Source organism: Mustela lutreola, chromosome 12 (assembly GCF_030435805.1).
Source record: "Mustela lutreola isolate mMusLut2 chromosome 12, mMusLut2.pri, whole genome shotgun sequence".
In the NCBI taxonomy this organism is placed as follows: Eukaryota; Metazoa; Chordata; class Mammalia; order Carnivora; family Mustelidae; genus Mustela; species Mustela lutreola.
The window spans coordinates 24,829,088-24,844,635 of record NC_081301.1 but is presented as its reverse complement, the minus strand read 5'-3'; the positions used below and the strand labels follow the sequence as shown (position 1 = coordinate 24,844,635).

General features: G+C 49.4%; 1 protein-coding gene across 2 annotated transcripts; it reads right to left on the bottom strand.

Moving 5' to 3' along the window:
* Positions 1 to 541: 541 nt before the first annotated feature.
* On the bottom strand, positions 542 to 5,496 carry KLF4 (KLF transcription factor 4). Of its 2 annotated transcripts, XM_059142486.1 has the most exons (5): positions 4,879 to 5,494; positions 4,646 to 4,766; positions 2,993 to 3,986; positions 2,729 to 2,893; positions 542 to 1,645 (listed from the first exon to the last, which is right to left on the bottom strand). In XM_059142486.1, exons 1-5 carry the CDS (start codon positions 4,881 to 4,883, stop codon positions 1,470 to 1,472), a joined length of 1,461 nt encoding a protein of 486 aa, XP_058998469.1. In that variant the 5' UTR covers positions 4,884 to 5,494; the 3' UTR covers positions 542 to 1,469. The 2 variants fall into 2 exon arrangements, with proteins under 2 accessions (XP_058998469.1, XP_058998468.1); XM_059142485.1 differs by having other exon boundaries at positions 2,729 to 3,986; positions 4,879 to 5,496.
* Between the last annotated feature and the right edge of the window lie 10,052 nt (positions 5,497 to 15,548).

Genomic DNA, 15,548 nt, shown 5'->3' with positions numbered 1-15,548 from the left:
ACACACGAAGCATAAACGAATCCTTTAATCCTCAGGAGGGCACTGTGGAACTATGTTCTTAGGGTTCTCTGCAGTGGGAAGTTTCTTTTGTTCCTCAAATTGTTCTGAGTGCAAGGCCGGGTCCCTGAAAGGTTTTTATATTTTCATTTAATTTTAAAGAGAAACCATAAGGATCTTTTAAAATATGAAACTGGAATTTTATGAATACTTTCCTATTAAAAATTGAGCATATTGAAGAATGACAGGGTGGTTGGTTTCTACCTGGAAATTCATGTTCAGGTAAGGAAATTGCTTTCATGTACTTTTTACACAAAGAGCAACCTGAACCAGGTCAGGTTTACTTCTGTGATTTCCACTAGGTTCCAGCCTCACAACTTAAATAGTTCTCACAGTAAAACTAGCCTTAAAAACATCCTCTTTTGCCTTTAATCTCTGGAGATGAAGTTTGGCCTTTCAGTGTGCCTTTCCCATGCCCGCCTGTGTTTAAACTGAAATTGCTAGGACATGCTTTTTCCAGAGGAAAAACAGAACAAAAGCAATATTCAGATAAAATATTATAGGTTTATTTAAAACTTAATTCTCACCTTGAGTATGCAAAATACAAACTCCACAAAATGTTCATTTTTTACTTTGTAGTTTACAAATATACAAAATAGAAGTTTGCTTAAATTTATATTACATATTTATTAAGGCAAGGAACTATATAGAAAAAAAAACATTTGTTCTGCTTAAGGCATACTTGGGAATAAACCATTGTACAAATTATTGCACATCTGAAACCACAGTGCATAACAGACTGTCTGCATAAAAATGTTAAAGTAAACCAGGCATATTTACCTGACTTAGGTCATAAATGTAGATCGGAAGACAAAAATAGATTTTCCTTGTCAAAGTATGCAGCAGTTTGAGAACTTTGGCTTCCTCATTTGGTACCTTTAGAACCAAGACTCACCAAGCACCATCGTTTAGGTTATTAAAAACACATTTTCTGTACCTGAATTTCTTCCTCTTCTTCTAAATATCATAATAATGGCTTTTTAGAAGGCAAAGAGAATACAAGGTGATCTTTATGCTTATACTGCTTCGAACACAATTCAAGGGAATTCTGGTCTTCCCTCCCCCCCAACTCATGGATCTAATTTATACCCTGATATCCACACCTTCCAGTCACCCCCTTGGTGTTTTTGTAAGTCCAGGAATATTCAAGTTGGCTTTAGCAATGGAATGATAGAAGATCCAGTCACAGACCCCATATCTGTTCTTTGATTTGTCTTCTGGTTTTCTTGTGTCTCCTGATTATCCATTCACAAGTTGGCTTGTTGGGAACTTGACCATGATTGTAGTGCTTTCCAGCTGGGATTCTCCCCTCCCTCCCCACCCCGAGTTGGGGGGGAGACAGTGTGAAAGATTAAAAAAAAATACTGAATTCTCTCTTCTGGCAGTGTGGGTCATATCCACTGTTTGGGGATTTAAAAGTGCCTCTTCATGTGTAAGGCTAGGTGGTCCGACCTGGAGAAGGCCCGGTCGCACTTCTGGCACTGGAAGGGGCGGTGCCCGGTGTGTTTGCGATAGTGCCTGGTCAGTTCATCAGAGCGGGCAAATTTCCACCCACAGCCGTCCCAGTCACAGTGGTAGGGTTTCTCACCTGGCAGAGGAAAAGAAACCCGGTGAAGCCATCCATACCTAACACAGAAATGACCAAACTGGAGCCTGAATGTCAAACCAACTCCCCCGCAAACATTCCACTCTGAAAGAAGCCAGGGGAGTTTTTAGACCAATTCAAGGGCACATTCAATTTCAGATCATAAATTGGAATATTAAACCTAAATATTCTTTGGGTTTTTTTTGTGTGTGTTTTTGTTTTTTTAAGGAACAGACCTACACTTCTATATCGCTAACATTTTCATTGTCTTAAGGCCAAGTATCACCGTGGTGGAATAGATGTTGTCTGCTCTGTTAGTCTCTCTCCCCCACCCAACCCCTCACTCACATCCTATAGCCCACTACAACTGGGTCGAAAACGCCACCGGCAACTACTTTTCTGCATCAGCATTTCTATTATTTTTCTCAGTCTACCCCTAAAATGACTTTATGTACCTACACTTAAACAACATGAAAAATTCTCTGCAAGTGACCATCTTAAACCACAATCTTAGCCATCACAACCGCTTAATTCTTGAAATTCAAGTAAAACCTACTTACCAAGGCTACAACCAAAAATAAAAAGCAGTATGAAATTTGGGAACCACCAGTGAAAACTGCCTAAAAATTAAAAACTAGTAACAAGACCTAACTTACTTTTGCACTGCAACATGTAATTTCTTGTAAGATTTTATTTTAAGTATCTCTACACCCAACCTGGGGTAGGAACCCACAAACTCGGGATCAAGATTTGCGCCAGCCAGGCGTCCCCGAAGTGTAATAATTTCTTGATTACAAGGCCAATGCTTTGCTCAAACAAGGAGAGGCCCACAAACAGCCTGGAATCTCCCTGCCTTTCAGAAACCTAACAGAACTGCATATTCAAGCACTGATACCATCCACCAAGCAAAAGGCTCTTGGGCAAAAAAGGAGGCGCCGGGTTTGGTTTGCTGTTCTCGCCTCTGATCCAAGAGATGGAGGAGATAGACTGCCCCACATCTCCAAGGGAGGCCCTGAGAAATGTCCACGGTTAACCAATGGGGCTGCAGGACCAACCCCTCCCCCCCGCAGTTTCTGTTCTCCTTACCTGTGTGGGTTCGCAGGTGTGCCTTGAGATGAGAACTCTTCGTGTAGGTTTTACCGCAGCCTGCGTAATCACATGTGTGAGTGGCGGTCCTTTTCCGGGGCCACGATCTTCTCCCCCTCTTTGGTTTCGGCTCCTCCGGCATGCAGGAACCAGGAGGCATGAGCTCTAGGGGTGAAGAAGGTGGGGTCAGCATCATCCCCTGCTCCCCGGAGGGCTGGCACAGGCAGGCGTCCCCAGCCCGAGCTATGAATCCCCAGGACTGACCTTGGTAATGCAGCGGTGGGACCTGTGGCTGCATCTGGTCTGGCAAAAAGGGTGGGTAGTTGGGTCCCGGGTGGGGATGAAACCCCGGGGGTAGCGATAGGGCAGGATGACAGTCCCTGCTGCTCAGCAGTTCCTCGGCACCCAGGGTGGGGGTAGTCCTGTTGGGGAGCTGCCGCCCCAAGGGGAAGTCGTGTCCTGGTGGTCGGTGGCCATTACTGAGAGGGGGTCCAGTGCCCAAGTGGGCCTCTAGGGGCCGACCGACCGTGCACGACGAGACTGCCTCCTGCTTTATTTTGGGGCACATGCGCGGAGGCCCGCCACTGTAGGGCGCCACCACGACGGGGTGGCTGCCATCCGGGCTGCCTTTGCTAACACTGATGACCGACGGGCTGCCGTACTCGCTGCCAGGGGCACTCAGCGACGCCTTCAACACAAACTTGCCCATCAGCCCGCCACCTGGCGGCTGCGGCTGCTGCGGCGGGATATACACTGGGTCCAATTCGGGCCGAAGGAGCTCAGCTACGAAGCCGCCCGAGGGGCTCACGTCGTTGATGTCCGCCAGGTTGAAGGGAGCTGTGGGAGGCGGCACAGACTCCCGGCCATAGAGGAGACCGCCGCCGCCAGTGCTGCCCGGCGCCACGCCCGGGTCCCCTCCGGGCCGGATCGGATAACTGAAGCTGCAGGTGGAGGGCGCGCTGGCAGGACCGCTGCTCGATGGGGAGGACGATGACGACGCTGACGCCGACGAGGACACGGTGGCGGCCACTGACTCCGGATGGGACAGCGAATTGGAGAGGATAAAGTCCAGGTCCAAGAGATCGTTGAACTCCTCCGTCTCCCTCCGAGGTAGGAGAGCAGGATTGGTGCCGCCACAGGCCGCGCCGACTCCGCCGCTTTCCAGGTCGGTGGCCACGGTCGCCGCCGCCAGGTCGTAGGGGCGGCCGGGAAGCACCGGGGGAAGTCGCTTCATGTGGGAGAGCTCCTCCCGCCAGCGCTGCGGGTATAGGACGGGGGAGAGAAACCGTCGGTACTGGTCTCCTGCTGCCATACCACGTACTGGCGACCCTGCCCGCGCCTATACCGCCCAGGCACCGGGACGAGAAAGACACGAAGCGCCGGCAGGCTCCAGGTGCCAGTGCTGCGATCTCGGCCCATCCCCGGGCCGGAGAGGCGCGGTGCGTCGGTCTGGAGAATACGGGGTCTGCCCGATTGCGTGAGAGCCGGCGCCGCGGCTGGGCAGCTCCGGTGCTTCCCCAGCCAGATCCCAGGGACGCTCCAGCCACCCTTGGAATTGGGACACCGAAGATCTCCCTATGCGCCCTCGCCACGGGTACGCCTACGCGCCAAGCTCACTCGGGCCCAAGCCAGTGTCCAGGGACCCATCCAACCTCCCGCCCGGTGGCCCCCGCGCCAGCCCTGCAGCCTGCGAGTTACAAGACGTGTGCGGACCGGGTGTGCGCCCCCGGCGGCTCCCCAGCGTCCGGACCACACGCATGTACAACCGAGCCACAGACACGGAAACCATCGTAAGACGACTGCGGGGCCACTCCTTCCCTCCGCCGGATGGGTCTCGAAGACCCCTGGGCTCCGCCCGTCCCTACCCCACCCACATAAGGCCACTGGACGCTGCCGACCTCTCCGGACAGTACTCACGTTATTCGGGGCACCTGCTGGACGCAGTGTCTTCTCCCTTCCCGCGGGGCCGGACGCGAACGTGGAGAAGGACGGGAGCAGTGCGTCGCTGACAGCCATGTCAGACTCGCCAGGTGGCTGCCTGCGGGCCGGGCGGGGCAGAGGCAGGAGTCAGGGGGCCACTCTCGACCGCCGCTCGGGCGCGTCCCACCGGACTTCACCACCCCCCACTCCGCGCCCCACGCTGCACCTACCTCATTAATGTGGGGGCCCAGAAGGTCCTCGGGAGTTCAAAGCAGTGGGGGTACCCAAACCCCAAGATTAGGAGAAAAAAAACAAAACTTAGAAACGAAGCCAAAACCAAAAGCCCAAAATTGCCCGAAATCCTTCTTTGGATTAAATATAAACGGGAGATGCCTTTTTAAGAAAAGTTCCTTTGTACACGAGAGTTCTTAAAAGTTGTAAACTCGTAAAAACACGATGAGCAAAGCGCAAGGCGGTAAGTAGGTCCGGTGGCCGAACTGCGCTCTTCAACTCAGCAGCGTCCTCCACCACTGTCGCGGTCGCCGCGGCTGTCGCCGTGGGCGCTGGGGCTGTGGCCGGGTTGGCGGGCGGGCGGCGCCGCCAGGTGAGACTGGCCGCAGCGGCGCGGATCTGCGGACTGGGCGGCGGCGCGGGGTGCGGAGTCCGGGGGGCTGCGCGGGGCGCGCGCGGCCATGGGCGCTGGCCGCGGGCGGGTGGGTGGGTGGGGGGCCGGAGGGGCGGGGAGGGGCACTTGGCGGCTCCCGGTGCCGCCGCCGCCCGCCACCGCCTCTGCTCCCCGCGCGCCCGCAGCCGCGCTCGCTGTCTCGGGCCGGGGAACTGCCGGCGGCCGCCGCGCGCTCCTTACTTAACTTCTCGGCTCCCGCCCTACCCCCCCGCCTCCTACCCGCAGTACGCCGCGGCCCGCCGCCAGGCCCCGCCCCCTCCCTTTCTTCTCCCCTCCCTCCTACGGCCCCCCCGCGCGTTGCCATGGCAGCTAAATAAACAAACTCGGCGCACGTGGGGGCGGGGGGGAGGGAGGGGCGCGGGCGGGGCCCGGCCGAGCCGTGACGCCAGCCCGGCAGCTGGCGAGCAGGAGCCGCGCTGACGCCGGCGGTGGCGGCCCCGGCGGCGGCTGCGGCGGCTGTCCGGGTGCGGGGCGGTGCGTACTGAGCGCACGTCCGGTCGCTCTGCGACCGGGGCCGTCTGCGTCGCGGTGGTCCGCTCCGGGGGTTCGAAGCCCGTGGCGGAGGAGTCTGGTAGGGGTTGAGGGGTCGGTTCCGCTCCCCCACCCCCGCTCGGGTCCGTGCTTGGGGCGCACTGTGCGCGCTAGAGGAAAGCGCGATTATCCGCGTGACTCACTGAGCTTTCCGTCCCTCCCCTGCGCACGCAGCAGCCCGCCGCTGGTCTCGGAGTGCCAGTGCGGGCTCTTGGCTTGGCTTCGCGGGGTTTTTCGTAGGTTCTCCGGCTGGGTGGGATGGGGGTGGGAGGCCAGGAAAGGTGGGTGCCCAGCACTGTGACGGAACTGGGAGCCAGAAAAGGCCTGAAAGGGTGGAAAGAGGTTGGAGCGGGAAGCAGAGTTATGGTTTTGATATTTCGGGGAGCCAGAAAGGGAGTGAAAGGGCTTAATACTGATTGTGGAGTGGAGAAGGCATAGGGGCCGTGAGGCGCAGACACCTTTCAACCCCGAGAATCTCAAGGGTGCAAGCCCGCACCCTCCGTTCCACTTTATGGATGGGCAAACTGAGTCATAAAGAGGTGAAACGGCGAGGTCAAGGTCGGACGGGGAGTTCTCTCCCTTGGCTCAGGTTCCGAACGGTCAAGCCCACCGAGAGGCATTTAGCTGGAAAGTGGCCACGTGTCAGGAAGTGGAGCGGTGCGGGGGGACCCCGGTTCCCGAAAAGGGCACAACGAGCTCGCGGCAGCCGTTCCTGCCCACCGGTAAGAGAAGAGGAAACGGCGATCGTTATTTCAGCCTTATAACGTTGCCTCCCCACCCCCACAGTCCCCTTAGTTTGTGATCAGTAATTTTCCAGCCGGGAAATGTTTTCGCCCTCATCTCTGCAAACTGCCCCCCCCCCCCGAACGTGAGTGTGGTGTTCGGTATCGCCTGTTAAACGTAGGCTTGCGAAGTGTTTGGTTTGGATTGAGGCGCGCAGAGCCGGGCTCCACCCGCCCTCTCCACGGAGCCGCCTCACCCGTAAACGCTGTCGATCCCAGGAAAGACAAGGGGAGGAGGAAAAGGGTCGAAGCCCCAACGCGGGGCGGAGTGTTCGCTTACTCTTGCAGAGCTCTCTAGTTGTTGCGTCGTTGTCACCTGTTATTTGAGTTCTGCGATTCTGGTACCTATTAGGTTTACTCAGAGTATTTGTTATCCCCTATTTTTCCACTTCTTGCCGACCACAGCAGCATTCTTGGAATGCATCTCATCCCGAGTGAATCCGCTGTGCCCCCTCTGCCAACGACAGGAATCCCTCTAGGTCCAGAGAGTTGGACGCCTTTGAATATGACTGCCATCCTTTGGCCAGGGCCTGCGGGGAGGGGTGTGTGTGCGCTGCTTTAGCGGGGAAAACCCGACCCTCCCTCGGGCTGGCGGGTTCGGCCTCACTCCATAGGAGCAGCCCAGTAAAACTCTGAAAACATTGCGCTTTTCAAACGGAGAAGGCAAGAAAGGAAAACACCTGCTACCCCTCCCCCCACTCCTTTCATTGTGATGGCAGAAATTTCTTGGGATGCTAGAACTTGAGGATTGCATGAAAACGTTATACACTTTTACGTCAAGGCCTGGGTTCCTAATCCCCAATGAATTTGATTGGTAGCCATTTCCCTAGACATGTAAACAACGTAAATCAGGACTTGGAGTTTGTAGCCACTGCATGAGGTGTCTTGTTTTGTTTTGTTTCTGTTTTGCTCTTATTTATCTAAAGCAGTAACCCTTCCCTTTCAACAAAAGTAACCACCACAATGAAAAAACAATATTACAAGGGCGCCTGGGTGGCTTAGTGGGTTAAAGCCTCTGCCTTCAGCTCAGGTCAGGATCCCAGGATCCTGGGATGGAGCCCCGCATCTGGCTCTCTGCTCATCAGGGAGCCTGCTTCCCCCTCTCTCTCAGCCTGCCTCTCTGCCTACTTGTGATCTCTGTCAAATAAATGAATAAAATCTTTTTTTAAAAAAGTATTACACAGATGAATCAGAAAGACACTATTCTCATGTCATACAATCAAGACAAGATTCTGGGGGCGCCTGGGTGGCTCAGTCGTTAAGCATCTGCCTTCAGCTCAGGTCATGATCCCAGGGTGCTGGGATCAAGCCCAGCGGCTGGCATCCTGCTCAGCGGGAAGCCTGCTTCTCCCTCTCCCACTCCTTCTGCTTGTGCTCCCTCTCTCGCTGTGTCTCTCTCTGTGAAGTAATAAATAAAATCTTAAAAAAAAAAAAAAAGACAAGATTAAAAAGATGAACTTGTAGTTTCCAAACAGCCATCAGGAGGACTAAAGCCAATGTCTCTTTGTGGCAGGCAACTATCTGGTTATTCCTCTGATTGCATCATAAAATGAAATCTCTGTATTTACCCTGGATTTCTAGAAGTGGTAAGGAACTTCAAGTTCACAAATCATCTCCTTTTCAAGGCAGGTGCCTGGTGTGACAACAGGGCTATGACCCTCCCTCTTTTCAGAACAGGTAGGTCCAGAAGAGTTAAATCCCTGCCCTGTATAATTTATAAACATGAGGCTGAGTAAACCTTTGATGACTAAATTGCACTCTAAAATAATAATAATAGAAGACACCCTTTAAAGAAGAATTACATACTTACTGGTGACTATTTCAGCAAACTGATATTACAAGTTTTGTGGTATGGATGTTAATTATTAATGTCCATGGAGTTATAGATTTTTTTTTTCCAAGCACGAACTGCATTCGTTGGCAGAAGAAGTGATGGAAGCTGTCAGTGATAGGGGATTGGCATGGAGATTTGGAGGGGTGTGAGAGGTTGAAAAGAGGCTCAACATGCTTCCAGTGAAGGACCCCCCTGAACCCAGGACTGAGCACCAGATTTGGGCAAATAGAACTCCCCAGGGAGCCTAGCTGCACCCTGGCCTGGGGTATCTGGAGAACTGGCTCAGGACTCAGGAATGGCTGGTTTATTGTTGTTTTGTTTTTTCAGAAGGTGGCAAAGCTTTTCTCAGCCCCCACTTTCATTCCTTGGAAAGTCCACCCTCTCCTTGCACCTGGGTTACATGGGAGATGTTAAGAAAGTGGGCTTTAGCACGGAGTTGCCTCGGCTTGTGTTCCAGCTGTGTTGCTTTTAGCTTTTCAGGTTATTTGACCCTATTGTATAGGGATAGTTACAGTACCTACTTCTTAAAGTGATAAGGATTATAAGTGGAATTATCCAGGTAAAGTATTTAACGTAGGCCCTGGTGCTCAGTGCATGATGGGTATTCCTGTCACCAGAATAATCCAGGGCACCGTAGGCTTCCTAAGGGCAGGAGCTATTGTGTTGTTTGCTGCCATATCCCCAAGTCCTAGTATAGTGCCTGCCTGATACATAGTAATGCTCTGTGTTTGTTGAATGAATGAATAATGGACTTCAGCAGGAAGTTGGCCTTTCCTTTCAGCGCTCCCTTGGAGGCTCATGAATCCTTTTTTGTCAAGAGCTTCAATCCACCCAAAGTCTTATCCTAATTCACCCCGACGCCCACCCCTCCATTGTTTGATCACCCTTTCCCAGCTTCCCAAACTAGAAACCTAGATTCTCCTCAACTCCTCCCTCATTTCCTTTGGCCTGGGCATTTAGGCCTCTCCAGAGCTCAACCATTTCCATTCCTAAATTACTCTGCTACCTTTGACAACACTGGGCACCTTGGTTCAAGCTCTCCTCATTTATGGCTTTTAATTAATCACTGTGGCTTCCCCAAACCATTGTCTTCCTCCTCCTTTTTCTCCTCTGCTTCCCCCATAATCCCACTGGAACTTCCCAGCTAGATCTAATCCATTTTTATCACAAATCCCTTCTTAGCCTGGTGTACCACACTCTTCGTACTAGCGCCCTCAACACCCTCAACAAACTTTGCAGACTCCTCTCTAGAGACTGACCCCACCCTCCCTAAACTTTAACTGGATGTTCTCTCACGTCTGAACACACGATGTGTTTTTCTCCATTGGCTCTTTTTCTATCTCATTGCCTCTTTTCCCCTGGGGGCCTTCATCATCCTCAAATTGTGGAGCCCCTTCTAATTGTCCCTTGGTCTCTCAGTCCCCATGTAGGTGAGTCCTCTTCCAATAAAGCTGGGTGGTGACTCTGCTCTGCCATTTACCTAGTGGACTCCCGTGGTCTGGTGGCTTGTTCATGGCTCCTTTTCCACCATGGCTTCTTTAGGACAAATGCCCAGTGAGGACACATTCCAGAATGAAAGGAGTAAAGCTGCCTTGGTATGAAGTGATTCATCTGGAAACCCTGCTCTTTCCTATCTTGTCAGTAACGTTTCTCTCTGGTGCAGTGTTCACTGGCTTGGGTTGCTGTTTTCCAATCCCTCTCTCCCCTCCACCCGCTTCTTTTCTTCCTTTGAAAAGTGCTATGAAGGAGACAGAAAATCAAGTCCTTCATAATAACTCTGCTCTCACAAAACAGACAAGCAGGGAGAGAACAACCCTGGCCAAGGCATTGTAATAAAACAAACTAGAAAACACAAACAAAAATAACCAAAAGCCAAACCAAAACCAAATGGAGAAAGAGTCAACTCTTTTCTGTAGCCAAGTCCATTGCCTTTCAAAACCCAAACATTGGGTATTGAAGTTTTTAGAGCAGAAAATGAGTCACAGACATTTGAAGATTCTCAGAAATTTAAAATCTCTCTCGTGAACCTTTAGGTTTGATCACTTAAGTTACATTTTTAGCCCCCAAATTTTAAGCTCTACCCTCTTTAAGCTATTCAAAAAGTAATTCTAAAGTTAATGGGATTATCTTAAAGCTGTTTGAACTGGCAGCAGAGGGCTAAATACAGGTTTTCAGTGTCCTCATCTTGTTCTGAGATGTTAAGATGCAAAAACCAACCATCTTTTTTAGGTTGTTTCTGTTTAGTGTGGAGTATCTTTTTTTTTTTTTTTTTTTAAGATTTTATTTATTTATTTGACAGACAGAGATCACAAGTAGGCAGAGAGGCAGGCAGAGAGAGAGAGAGAGAGAGAGAGGAGGAAGCAGGCTCCCCACTGAGCAGAGAGCCCCATGCAGGGCTTGATCCCAGGACCCTGGGATCATGACCTGAGCCGAAGGCAGAGGCTTTAACCCACTGAGCTACCCAGGCACCCCTGGAGTAGTATCTTTTAAGAACAAGATACATAGTGGTAATATTTATCTAGCCCGAACAAAAAATTAGGGTCTAACATTTACATTCTTCATCAACCGTGATTGTTTTTAAGGCCACCAGAAGAATCTTCTGATAGTACACGTATTTGAAAATACAAATAGCACCTAAAAGTAAAAGAACTAGAAAACAAGGCAAATCAGCAGGAAAAAAAAAACCCATTGCTGGAATTTTCTCCTTGACTTGGTTGACCAAATTTCCCTGGCTTGTTAAACTCTTTCCTGGAGAGAATTAGCATTGAGAGAACTAAGGCATATTCTCAGGTTATATTTTCTTAATTTAAAGGCCTTAGTACTTCAGATTCTTAGCATAGGACAGCATTATTTCTCCACAAAAAACATGGTTCCCTGGTTTAAATCAGAATGGAGGTAAAAAAATTTTGCATTATGGAGAGTGTAGGGATTTTGAGCGTTCAAAAATGAATGCTTCACACCCTGAGAAATGCAAACAAGAAACAAACAATTCTGTGTTTAATTTTCTTCTCAGTTTGTGGGCCGGACAAGAGGATAGGTTATTTTTGCCAATTTGACATTATGTACTTTGAGCCAAGGAAATGATTTAAAAAAAAAATAATAACAATGCATTTGATTACCCTGCGGTTGACTCTTTTTCACAAACATTGTGTTTGTTAATCAATTTTAACGTACTGCCTGGCTAGTGGGCATAGTGCTAGGAGGATGGTTCGTGCCAATGTATTAAAAAAAAAAAAAAGGCCAAAATTAATTTCTGGCAGCACTAAATATCTCATTGTGCTCGATGCATTTTTCAAAGTCGATAGCTCAAATCTAGACACATGCTTATATCAAGGGATGACCAGAAGCTTTTTGAAAGAGGAAACCCTAGAATAGTTACCTAACCTGAGAGGAATTCCCAGCATTTTAATAGAGATTCAAGAAGGTAATCTATTCAGACTGCATTCAGTCTATGTTGTCAGTTAACTGATGAATTTTTCTGGTTGCCACATTTACCCAACAAAGGTCTCAGAGCCAAGTGTTTATGGGAAACACTGAACTGTTGAATTTCAATGTTCTCTGTTTCATTCAGCAAACTCAGTTTTCCATGCAAATAGGACTTGTTGGGCAGAATTCTTTTAAAGGACTGGCCAGTATCTTTGGGCTATCTAGATGCAGATTACAGTGTCTGCCTGTATCTGAGTTGAATTCTCTGTGCCTTCTTGCTATATAACCCAGTGTAGCGGGGTGTCTTGGCAGAATTCACAGGGTTATGGGAGAGGAAGGAAGGGCTTGCACTGAAAGTAGTGAGCACAGCTACTCTGGGGGAGATGGTTGGGGCTGCCACCCAAGAATTTGAATTCCAGGCCTCTTACCGCCTCTTACTGGTTGCACGACCTTGGGCAAGTGATGTCACCCAGCTACCCACTACTTTCCTGGTCTGTGTCATGGGGGGCTGTGAATATACCTGCCTCACAAAGCTGAGAAGTATGAAATGGTTATGAAAGCTACCATGAGGGCGCCTGGGTGGCTCAGTGGGTTAAGCCGCTGCCTTCGGCTCAGGTCATGATCTCAGGGTCCTGGGATCGAGTCCCACAGCGGGCTCTCTGCTCAGCAGGGGGCCTGCTTCCCTTTTTCTCTCTGCCTGCCTCTCTGCCTACTTGTAATCTCTCTTTGTCAAATAAAATCTTTTAAAAAAAAAAAAGCTACCATGAATGTTTGTTTCTCCCCTCTGGCCGTGAAACCTGACACAGTCCTCCCAGTCTGATAAACTTGAAAATGGGTTTTGCAATACCCAACACGGGGGTGGGGGAGGGAGGTGATGACGTAGTACTTTGATTTTGAAAACTAAAATGCTGGGACACCTGGCTGGCTCAGTCAGTGGAGTTCGGGACTCTTGACCTTGGGGTCCTAAGTTTGAGCCCCACCTTAGGCATAGAGATTAGTTAAAAATGAAGACAAAAATGCTTTTTCACAGAATCTTATTCTCCACCCCCCCACCAAATATCCCAGCATCATTGCGGATGCAACAACGTCATTAAATCGGGTCATGTATCTGCGTGGGTTCATGTCACAACTTACAGAGGTCTTCTTTGCATCAAACCTAGGAAGACCGTGACTGTTGACCCTTGATAGGCCATGCAAGAGCTCAGCTGGCCAGAGGAGAGTTCCAGGGTCAAGTTCGTAATTGAAGAATTATGTACTGGCTGATAATATTGGCAAAATTCTAACCTGGTCTTTCTTGGAAGAGTCCTAGAAGGATCTTCTGTGTTTTCCCTTCAGGATTCAGAGGGAGTAGCGATTTTCAAATTAATAATTAACGTCACAGCTGTGAGACCCCGTAGCCAGTACTGCACCAAGGCCTGTGTATACAGTAAGTTCTGTCCCCCTCACTTCATCCCCTGTGAGGTTGCTGATGCCCTGGTGCTCTAGTTTGAGTGCTCTAGTATGGGGTGAGGACCCAGCCTGACTTACTCTAATTTCAGAGCATAGTACAATTCTAAAACGCATCAGAGGTGCTCCATACATATTTGTTTAATAAGTGAACCCTCCAAAAAAACCAAGTGAACCCCTTTTCACAATTTTAGTGCAGTGTAGAGTGGTTAGATGACTAGCCCAGGGTCATGCAGCTAAGGAAGGGCAACAGTGTTCCCAGAGCCCACACGGGGAGGGAGGCCTATGGCACCACGACTCTGTACGTAGCCTAACCCCTTAGTCATCTTGTTTGTTCCTGTCCTCAGCTACGTGGGGCTTCCCTGGATCCACCATTCGTACATCACGTTCTCCAGAGACTAGAGCTCTAATCTTCTGCCCACGTTGGGGGAAAAGCAGTTAACAAGCAGCACGGGGTTAGGGAGGAATCTTAGGGCCTAACTGTTAGGATAAATGGGTGGGTGGGTGGCTGGCTGGCTGGGAGGCGGGGGTGGATAGCTATTCCAATCGCTGCTTATAGAGAGTTTCAAACAATTACTCTTTTTTTTTTTTTCCCGAAGCAATAGTTCTGTTTTCATTCCCATATGCACTTTACTTTCTGAGTAACTTGGGGTCTCTCCTTCCTGAGCCTTTCAACGGTCCTATACCTTGAAATCAGTCTGCTTTATTTTCTACTTTCTGAGATCTATATTTGTGGTCATTCGTCCATTCGCTTCCCAGTACCAACTCTCTGTCCTGGTTGATTTTACCTTTTCAATCATTCTACTGTATCTTAAATGGGGTTTGGGAGGGAGCATTGGAAAACACGTTTAGTACACCATAGTTAAACCAAAAATCCCTTACTCCTTTTATTATTTTACCTTTTTTTTTTTTTTTTTTTTTTTTTTAAGGAAGCTCTAGGCCCTGTTTGGGGCTGGAACTCATGACCCCAAGATCAGGAGTTGTGTGCTCCACTGAATGAGCTAGCCAGGTGCCTCTTATTATTTTACTTTATTAAGTTAGATTTTTTTTTTCTGATTTCAAAAATTAATGCTTGCTATTTAAAAATTCAATAAATATATATTTCAAGTAAAAAAAAAAGAATCCACATCCTACCCATCCAGCTTAGGCTGTGATTAACAGTTTGACATATACATTTTCAGAATTTTTATCCCTATTGAAAAATACTGACATTTTTCCAACATGGGTTATCCTCTGCACACAGCTTTGTAAATTTGCTTTGATTTTCACTTAGCAATATACCATAGATATCTATTCGTGTTAATGTATAAATATACCTTATACGTTAAAAAAAAAAAAGATTTATTTATTTATTTATTTATTTATTTGAGACAGAGAGTGAGAGAGAGTATGAGAGGGGAGACGCTTAGAGGGAGAAGCAGACTCCCCATGGAGCTGGGAGCCTGATCCAGGACTCCATTCAGGAATTCGGGATCGTCACTGAGCCTAAGGCAGTGGCTTAACCAACTGAGCCACCCACCCAGGTGCCCTTTGCTACTCCTTTTAAACACTGGTGCTGACGTATATCAGCTTTGGGGCTGGTCAGCCTCTTTTGGCAGTAAGTTGCTTCCTTCAGACTCTGTAGTTGGGCAAATTGTCCAACGTGTTAGAATGTCGTTGGAGGCGTCCGCTGTACACAGATGGAACCAGAGGCCTAGGGAGTGACATGCTGGCAGAGCTACGACCATACCACCCTTGTCCCAAATCCCAGCCAAGTCCAAGTGTTCCCTGCATTGGATTGCTTGGATGAAGGAACCCCATAACCTACCCTTCCCAGAGCCCCTTCCCTTCTGAAGGCAGAAGTATGCACCTTGGGAGAGGGATAAGAAATAGCATTTTCAGGGCATCTTCGAAGCCTCCATCTGCCCCCAGGTACTTTGCAGAGGTCATAGCCACAATCACGCCACGAGGTTGGTGTTATTAGCTCCAGTACACAGGAGGAAATGGAGGAACTGGAGATACAGCTAATCAAATTAGTCATCTGCCCAGTCCCAGGAGATTTAGCTCCGGGACTAGATGTGATTCGTTACAGACTGACTGCTGTAGCAGCACGGGAGTCAGATGTAAAGGGAGGAAGAGTGATATCAGCAAGGCCAGTTGACCCTGTGTGGGGAAGGGGGACGTTTCCCGGGAAGCTTGGAGAGCCTCTGTTTCTTC